This window comes from Haplochromis burtoni, unplaced genomic scaffold (genome assembly GCF_018398535.1).
Source record: "Haplochromis burtoni strain Fernald_Lab_line unplaced genomic scaffold, NCSU_Asbu1 Contig_413, whole genome shotgun sequence".
In the NCBI taxonomy this organism is placed as follows: Eukaryota; Metazoa; Chordata; class Actinopteri; order Cichliformes; family Cichlidae; genus Haplochromis; species Haplochromis burtoni.
This window is the reverse complement of record NW_024582774.1, coordinates 335,555-344,907: the sequence shown is the minus strand read 5'-3', so window position 1 is coordinate 344,907 and position 9,353 is coordinate 335,555. Positions and strand designations below refer to the sequence as shown.

The 9,353-nt window shown below is 46.8% G+C and overlaps 1 protein-coding gene across 2 annotated transcripts in view; it reads left to right on the top strand.

The window, feature by feature from the left end:
* fbxo38 (F-box protein 38) overlaps window positions 1-9,353 on the top strand; it is a 26,369-nt gene that overhangs the window by 9,453 nt on the left and 7,563 nt on the right. The window contains exons 12-19 of one of the 2 annotated variants that reach the window (XM_005944921.3): window positions 570-622; window positions 1,096-1,216; window positions 1,327-1,482; window positions 1,689-2,324; window positions 4,625-4,725; window positions 4,893-4,995; window positions 5,987-6,153; window positions 7,044-7,189. In XM_005944921.3, coding sequence (XP_005944983.1) covers window positions 570-622; window positions 1,096-1,216; window positions 1,327-1,482; window positions 1,689-2,324; window positions 4,625-4,725; window positions 4,893-4,995; window positions 5,987-6,153; window positions 7,044-7,189 — 1,483 coding nt within the window. Of the gene's footprint in view, window positions 1-569; window positions 623-1,095; window positions 1,217-1,326; window positions 1,483-1,688; window positions 2,325-4,624; window positions 4,726-4,892; window positions 4,996-5,986; window positions 6,154-7,043; window positions 7,234-9,353 lie in introns of those variants that run through there. The other variant, XM_005944922.3, reaches the window with a different exon arrangement.

Here is a 9,353-nt window from a genome sequence, read left to right as displayed (position 1 = left end):
TACTTTTGAGTTAAAATATATATTTATAATTTTAATAAATGACAAATTAAAAATGCATGAACATTTTTTGTATCGAAAAAATATCGAACCGTGACACCAAAGTATTGAACCGAACCGAACCGTGAATTTTGTGTATCGTTGCACCCCTATTATTCATACATGCCTTTCCTGTGTTTACAGAGTCACGTGCATCATGTGTAAACATGATTTTAAAGTTACACCAATACTCACCATGACCTAAAAAATGCTGAACCAGTCTGGCTGTTTAAACAGATGCTGTCTGGTTTCCGTCGCTGATCCGTTGTGAAAGTCTCAGTCTGCAGTCGCTTAGTTGGAGCTTGGGGGGACAGTCATGCATGTTTTCATCCCTCACTCTTTTTGTTCCAACGCAGCTGTAGGTTGAGAGGGCGCAGCGCGTCACACACGGCGTGGAAATGTTTTTCAACCTGCGGTTCTGGCATAGTGCGACCTTTAACCTTCACTTCTTCAGTTATATAAAGTATTTTACTTCGTACGCTGTCGTAGAAGATGATGGATGTAATGTTGAGTTACAGCGCTTGTTTTTACAGCACCAGCAGAAGTAAATGGAGTGGAGGAAGAAGATGAAGAGGATGAAGAGGAGGTAAAAATGTTCTGTATTTCACCCTGTGAGACCCAACCCATCACAAATAGCCAGAGATAACAGATGTTTATTAACCCTGATAACAAAGCCCACAGAATGTTTTTGCTACATCATGCTGAGTATGATATAGTTCTATGATATATTTCTATGATGTAGTTCTGTGACGTAGTTCTGTGACGTAGTTCTGTGACGTAGTTCTGTGACGTAGTTCTATGATGTAGTTCTATGATGTAGTTCTATGATGTAGTTCTATGATGTAGTTCTATGATATATATTTTGTATCGTTGGGTGTTTTTGGCGAATTGTTGTTAACAACAATGTTCATTTTAGACAAAAAGAGTTTGGAAATTATGACAAGTATTGATCATGTTGATGAGACGCAGGTCTCAGAAACGCACGTGTCAAATATGATAGATTGTAAGGCTGATAGAGTCAGGGTTGGGTTCTGATATGAATGTTAACTTTCTGGGAAGGAGAACATGGACGTTGAGCCTCAGATCGAGCTGAAGGAAGCAGAGGCTGAAGAAGGCGACGTGGCTCCGGGGCCCAGTCACCAGGCTCCAGCATCACAGCCACCTGATGAGGAACAAGCAGGTCCGACGTTGGTCTTTCACTGAACAAAGCAATCAGTGTTTGGAAAAATGAAGGTATAAATGACATGTCTTGCATACACTTTGCACATTAATATTTGATTTTAATTCCAGGTCCCAGTGGTTTAGTCCAGCAGTGCAGATCAGCTTGTGCCAACGTGCCCAAACCTTCACAGGTCATCTCGGACTCGGACAGCGAGGAAGAGGAAGGCCTTGTTTCCAGGTTAATGCCACCTTCATGTTTGGAGCAGCCGGCCTCATGTACAAAAGGTGATGCACGATACGGCTCACAGCCAGAAGGCACCAGCAAGTGCTTGATGATTGGATCGTGAGATGGTGGACAGACATTCAGGATGTGTTTTGATTTCAAGCGTCTTTCTTCATGTATCAGTCCGATATTCTTAATTTGATTGGAATTATGACGGCTTAAAAACTGGCTGGTGTCGAGGTTTGTAAATGGTGTGTTTCGTCTCCAGGTAAAGGAAAGACTCCGCTGAGGAGGGGCAACAGTGTGGCTATATCCATGGCAGTCGCTGATCAGCCAAAGACTCGCGCTGCAGAGAACAGCTGTGAGAAGAGCTGCCAGGTGACCAGTGAACAGATTAAGGCCGACATGAAGGCTGCTACTGAGAGCAGCAGGAGGAGCAGCGGTAAAGGAACTACTACTGAGGCTGTGGAGGCCGCGGCAAGACCAGGAGCTAGCGGGACATCAGAGGATACTCCAGCATCAAGGACTGGAGTAAGGACAATGACCGGCTCATTGGTCAGAGTTGGACCTGCAGGAGCCACATCGGGACATGCGGGTGGATGTAGGAGCGTGGTGATGGATGCCACCCATGGAACAGCCCCTGACAGAGCTGCGAGTGGCAGAGAGGGCGCAGAGCGACCCTCTGTCCCTCCGAGTTCTGGTCCTGCCAGTGTGGACAGAGTGGAGCCCAGAGGTGGTGCTGTAAATAATGATCCCAGGAGACCAGGACCTCAGACTGCTCAGGGGAAGAGGCAGCCTTCCTCTGCTGCGAGCTCAGGATCACAGCAGGAGAACTTTGTTCCAAGGCGACCTTTAACCCGATCGTGCACCCGCACGTCCTCTGTGCCGTTGGTCTCAGAGACAGGTAAGACTGGAACAACAGGAATCCAGCTTCTCAGGAGTGAAACTTAAAGCTTTTCTTTCTTCTATTCATGGCTCCGTGCAGATGTGTTCGTATACATCAGGCTCAGTACATCGCTGTGTTTAAAACCTCTGTGAGGTTGTTCGTGATTCGGTTGCTATTTACTTTTGTTCACCCAGAACAAAACCTGTCACACATGTTAACATGGCCACGCTGATCCAGACATCAGGCAGCATGTGAGAGGTAGATGTGCAACGAATATGAAGATCAGAAGGAGAATCTTTTAGTTTTGGTTGCAGTAGGTCGGGAGGTGGAGCAGGTCATCCACTGATCAGAAGGTCGGTGGTTCGATCCCTGGCTCCCCCAGTCTGTGTCCTTGGGCCAGATACTGAGCCAAGTTTCTCTCCGACCATCAGTCTGTGTGTGAGTGTTAGCTGGTGCTTGGATGAATGTTGTGCTACGAAGCTGATTATTAGAGACTGAAGCATTAATTAATGGCAGGACTTTGAGCAGTTTTGTAGGAATGGGGTCTAAAAGACACGTTGATGGTTTGGAGGAAGTAATTATTGAAGTTAACTCAGAAAGATCAATTGGAGAAAAAGAGTCTAACTTAACATCAATGGTACTAAGAGTAGCTGTAGATAATATTACATCTGTGGGATGATTACTGGTAATTTTTTCTCTAATGTTCAAATGTTATTCATGAAGTCGTTACTAGTTAAGGTTAGAGGGATGGTTGGCTCGACAGAGCTCTGGCTGTCAGCCTGGCTACAGAGCTGAAGAGAAACCTGGGGCTGTTCTGATTGTCACAGGAGCTGCAGGAGCTGCAGTATCCACAGTCCAACTTAACGAGGATGTGAAATTATTAACAAGATCATTCAGAAGCTAAGCTGAGAAATTTGCCTCAAAAGTGATACGAGTGCGTACGATACGATCCACAAGTTTCTACAGTGATTTGGCTTTTAAGGAATTACGTCCGCACGCACACGAACTTTGAGCAGACAGTTTTTGACAAACCTCTACATTCAAACCTGAATAAATGGTGCTTATTTACACACAATTGATTAAGTTCAGCTTCACGACTCGGCTGCTTTTCTCTTTTATAAATATGTGTGTGAGTGTGCACAGATGTGACATCCCTCTTGCTCTCTTTCAAAGCCTTAAGCGCGTGTCCACGACTCACACGTGTCCACGACTCACACGTGTCCACGACTCACACGTGTCCACGACTCACACGTGTCCACGTGGGGTTTTAAAACAAGTTTTACTTTGCCGCTTTAGCTGCACAAATGGAAGCTGTGTTCAGGTTCCTGTGTACAGCTGGGACATCGAGGCTTCCTCTTTGTTACAGAGCAGCTCTGCTGGGAAACAGATTTACCAAATGTAGTAAATGTTCTGTATAAGTTCAGATCTCAGTAACGTTGATCTCACAGTCAGAGGAAGTTTTATTTTTTTTTTTTTTTTTGCCTGTCCCGTTTGGCTCTTTTGCATCAGAATTGTTGTCTAAAGGCAAAGAAAGATGCCCAACGGATTTACTTTACCAAACTGACCATCCCAGCCTTGCCGTAATGGTCCATTTGATTCACCTTTTATTGTTTATTTTATTTTCACTTACTGAATACGGGACAGACTTGACTGGGGGAAAGAAGGGGAGAAAGAAAGAGGGGAAGAGGGACGGGGGAGAAGGGCAAAAACCAAAAACCAACAGAACGGGCAGAGAAAAAAAATGCATATATCGATCACCTGGGTCACCTGTTGAGAAAGAAAAAAGAAAGCAAGCAGAAGAGAACAAGAGTAATAGAATAAACAACATCACAATGATATATGGGAATAAGACAGTAAATACTAAATGTTAAACATTATTGTGCAGCACATAAGATCAACTAAGTTTTCTTCTTTTAAATTGGTGCCACGGGTTTGTCTGCTGGCGGCTCAGGTACAAATATTATTGAGCATTTCAAGAAAAAAGTCTGAACGCTGTTTTGAGGAAAAAAGTGGAAATCTACTTGGAGGAAAAAGTAAAAATGTGCAGATTACATTGTTGTTTCCACGGCTGCTGCACCGTCAGACACGCTCCGTGCAGAGGAAACAAACTGATCGGCCTCCTTGTGATACAGCCTCTTTATTGCAGGAGTGTGTGACCATCCAGCCTTTTCATGTTGTACAAGTCCACTCTCCCACGTTTGTGGGGGTTTCCATCTGACCTGATACTAACCTGAAGTATTCACCATCTCACAGCAGTGTGTTTTCAGCCTCTTTGCCAGGCAGGTGCGTTTAACCTTGGACTCTGTTATTTTGTGTAGATCTTTCCAGAGCCAGGCCTCGAATGGCAGTGAGGAGGAAACGAATGGCTGACAAATCAACCAGCACTTCGGACCCTGTGACTGAGGACGACCATGTGCAGGTACGTGTGCGCTCGGACACAAACACAGGGACTGACACTTTACTCTGTGATCCAAAGAAAAGCACACAGATGTTTTTGTCCTTGGTTCCTTTCTGGTTAAAGTTTGGTCAAATGGTTCTGCAGTGTGTTTTTATCAAAGATGTACTGAGATGGTTTTGCTTGTATAGATTTTGTCTCTGAAGAGCAAGAACCTGGTGGGAATCACTCTGACCAACTGTGGAATCACTGACCTGGTCCTTAAAGACTGCCCCAAAATGATGTTCATTCACGGTACTCATATTTGATAATTAACTTACATTAATGTTTTGTTCTGCCAAAAACTAAAAACATAAGGTGTGTGCTATCAGAGTGCCTCTAGTCTTTAGTTACTTTTTAACATTTAAAATGAACTGCAGTAGATGACTGCAGGAGATGAACTGCAGTAGATGTGACTGCAGTAGATGTGACTGCTGCTACTTTTCTGAGTGTTCGTGCTGCACATGAGCTGTAAAATGTTCTTGCATCTCCCGAGGTTCTTATATTCTGCGTTTGAGAAACTAATTTGTCTGTAAATGAGTCACAAAATTGTCAGTGCTGGTCACTGCATATTCAAAACAATTAGTCTTCACTCTTGTTTGTTAAGAGATCATGTTTAGGCCAAACAGTGGGAAGGAAAAACTCCCTTTTAACAGGAAGAAACCTCCGTCAGAACCAGGCTCAGGGAGGGGCGGGGCCATCTGCTGCGACCGGTTGGGGTGAGAGAAGGAAGACAGGATGAAGACATGCTGTGGAAGAGAGACAGAGGTTAATAATAGCTCATGATTAAATGCAGAGAGGTGTACAGGCGCTCTGTGAAGCACCCAGGAGCCCAGACCTCCTGTGGAGGATCCAGGGTCACCTGGTCCAGCCCTAACTCTATGCTTTAGCAAAGAGGAAAGTTTGAATCTTGAAAGTAGAGATAGTGTCTGTCTCCTGAATCCAAACTGGAAGCTGGTTCCACAGAAGAGGGGCCTGAAAACTGAAGGCTCTGCCTCCCATTCTACTTTTAAATACTCTAGGAACAACAAGTAGGCCTGCAGAGCGAGAGCGAAGTGCTCTAATAGGGTGATATGTACTAATTTTTGGCAGATTGTGCAAATACAAGAAGTCATTACTAACTTTTGTACTTTTTAAAAATCAAATTGTCGTGTTTCAAACGCTCCAAAGTGCCCGCGACATCTTTGGTTATGCTGAGTTGGAAGGTCTCGAGTAATCAGCGTCTTTGTGTGTTTACACTCTACAGCTACCAGATGCCGCGTGTTAAAGCACCTGAGAGTAGAAAGTGCTCCCATAGTAAACAGATTTGACTACGCTCAGTGTAAGAAGCTAGACATGGAACAGGTCCTGGATCAGATCCTGAGAATGCCTCCCGAGAGGAATCGCATAATCTACATGCGTCCTATGCATCAGGTTGGTGACCTTTGGTCATTAGAAATCTTAACTGCTGGTGTATAAAATGTTGTCATGTCGCAATACTGCAACAAAAAGCACTTTTCCTGTGGCCGGGGTGTCAGACTCACTTCACATGGCGAGCCACATACAGCCCACTTCGATCTTACAGAAAGCTTCAGCAAAGACAGAAACTGTAAAAAATAAAGGTTTTTACTGTAGTGGTAAAAAAGCAGGAATGTGCTACAGTGGAAAGTGAAAAACAAACTTGTTAATTAATTACTTTGTGTTGTATGAATGGCAATGATGGAGGTTTTTACCTGTGGGAAAAACTATAAACTTATACAGATGCAGTCGAATGTTCTGCTTGTTTGTGATGAGCAGATCAAACAAGTTGAGCACTATAACTTCATGCAGAGCCTGAGCCATGGCTCTGTGCTGCACACATCTCTGCCATTCACAGACTCTGTATGGAGTTTATTTTATAGACTACAAGAAAGCGAGAAATGTATGCAAAAATAAGAGAAAGGTACACATTGGGCAACATGTGTTATCTACTTACTGCTACTATTACCAGGGAGAACACAGGTGAGGTGTGTGAAACGTTTTGTCCTCCACAATGGGAAAAGGATCAAAATAAAAATGGGGATCACTTTATTCTGTTTGACACCCCGGCTCTTCAGACCTTTGGTTGTTGTGCCTGTAAAGCTGTTGACAGCAGATATAACTGTGCTTGCTGAAAACAGCTGGAACATCTGGCTACATAAAAGAGAAGCTCTGACTCAGACATGTTCTCTCTGCTAAAATCACGATAACGTTAAACAAGATGAAGATGAACAAATGTTCGTCTCATTTTCCAGACACTTCTATGTGAAACACTCGGTGTAATTCTGTCTGTCTCATGTTGTCAGATTGACTCGGTAGCATTGGAGCGCCAGCTGTTCCAGGGGCCGTATCCTTACCACATCGCTATAGTGCACGAATTCAGCAACCCGCCAAATATACGCAACAAAGTTCGCATTCGCAGTTGGATGGACACCATAGCTAACATCAGCCAGTGAGTAGTGTCACATGCAACATTACACAAGACAGCAGTGGGCTGCTGTGTGCGTGCGTGGATGTGTCTGTGCGTGGGTGGATGTGTCTGTGCGTGGGTGGATGTGTCTGTGCGTGGGTGGATGTGTCTGTGCGTGGATGATGTGCTGTGCGTGGGTGAGTGTGTGCGTCTGTGCGTGCGTGTGTGCGTGCGTGTGTGCGTGTGCTGTGTGTGTGGTGTGTGTGTGTGTGTGGTGCGTGCGTGCGTGGGTGCGTCTGTGCGTGGGTGGTTGTGTGCGTGCGTACAGTGTGTCTGTGCGTGGATGTGGATGCGTCTGTGCGTGGGTGTGGGGCCTTTGATGGTAGTGTTTCGTCAGCATAACAGCTGCTGTGGACTTCAGTAACACATTTGCTCATAGGGCCACTGATCTGTTATAGTCACACGTGTCACATGAACAGGGTTGTGTTGCTGCTTTTATCTACCAAACTTCAGAAAACTGAAGGGTTCTCGTACAGATGTAGATGAAGCAGGTACTAGCAGCCAGCAGCTGGACGATGATCCGGGTGATCTGGATGTTGGACTCCTTCATGGGGCTGCAGTGGGACATGGTCTGAACCGAGGGCATCCCAGGAGGTAATAACGGGGGCGGATAACGTGCTGTATCTGGCCTGTTTCTCTGACAGTTACTGTCTGATGCAGACGACAGGGCGGTCGAGCCCTCTTACCTGCTGGGACAAAGTGTCCCTCAGCCCTCTGTTCGAGGCGTCCATCTGCATGAATGAAGGGGAGTCAAACGTTAGGTGTGTGAAGCAGGGGTCCCCCCTTCTTTACCTGCACAGATGCTACCTGGCACTGCTCCATGCACAAGTTTGGCATGATTGATCGATCGATTGATGGAATCTGCAGTGATAACTGTGCCCAAGAGCCGCCTCACCTCTCTTTTGGTCTTGGGTTACAGGCTGTTGTTTTCTCCGCCTGAGGACGTCTTCAGAGTGGTACCCCAAATACTGCACCTCCATCTGTCCAACGGCACACTTCTTCAGGTTGGCTGTGAGCCCTGCCTGCTCCAGAGGTTTTAGAACAGTGGCCAATCGCTGGAGGCGGCGGGGCCTCACGAGAAGGCCCTGCCATCTCCTCCTCCCCAAAGCCGGCGTCGCACGACCTCGTGTTACCACTGAGTACAGCTCAGACACTACAAGCCCCGCCCACAAGCTTCCACTAAAGGTTTTTAAAGCGCATCTCTCAATCCCAATCCGTCGACGCCGTTCAGAGATGCTGCAGCCTTTACTGCGTTTTGCCCTTGTATTTATTTGTAGTGGCACTATGGGATATTTGTGTATGTCCCCATGCACGCACCTAACCTCCACCTGCTCTGCCTCCACCAATGGCCCTGGCTGAACCAGGGTGCGTGCAGCCCTATTCCATCCCCATATACCCTCTTGGCACCTTACCAGTACGTCCCTCCTGGACCGGTGGAAGGTGTTGGAGGGCTGGTGCCCCACCTGTCCCACCTCCATCAGCAGGCACTCCTGGCGCTGGTGTCCCGGCCGCCCACCCCTCCAGCACTTCTGCTTCAGCATTTGCGAGGCTCCCTGCGAGTTAGGACATTGCCTTTAGTTGGTGGAACGTGCGGGGCGATGGTGGCGAGCGAGTTAGAGGCTGGCAGTCGTGGCAGCTTCTCCACAGCCAGCACGGTTGACGTAGAGCCCCGACCAGCTGTGGCTGCTCCAAGGGTGACCCGGCCACTATGTCAGGTTTGCACTCAGCCTGGATCCACCACTGTCTGCATGGTGGTTAGATCCACCAGCATCGTGGCCACTACCTCTACTGGCTGTACTGGTTGCAGGCCTGACACCACTGTAAGATGCAGGCCCAACACATGCACACTGTTGCACTGTTTTATTTTAAGCTTTTTTCCAAGTTTGCTCTGTGCAGGACTCGTTCCTGCTGCAGCTCGCTCCTCCGGGTCCAGCTGGCTCCTGAAATAGCAGGAAATTATCACCAAATCATTCCCACCTGTGCTGCCAGCCTCCTGGCACTGCCCCCGAACCCTACTGCACCACCACTCTGCAGTGGAGCTGCAGACCACATCCCCACCACAGATGGCTGTGGCCTATACTGTGTCCACGCGCTTAAAACAAGTGTGACTGGTTATTCTCAGCACAGACTTTAATGAGCAAGTTTC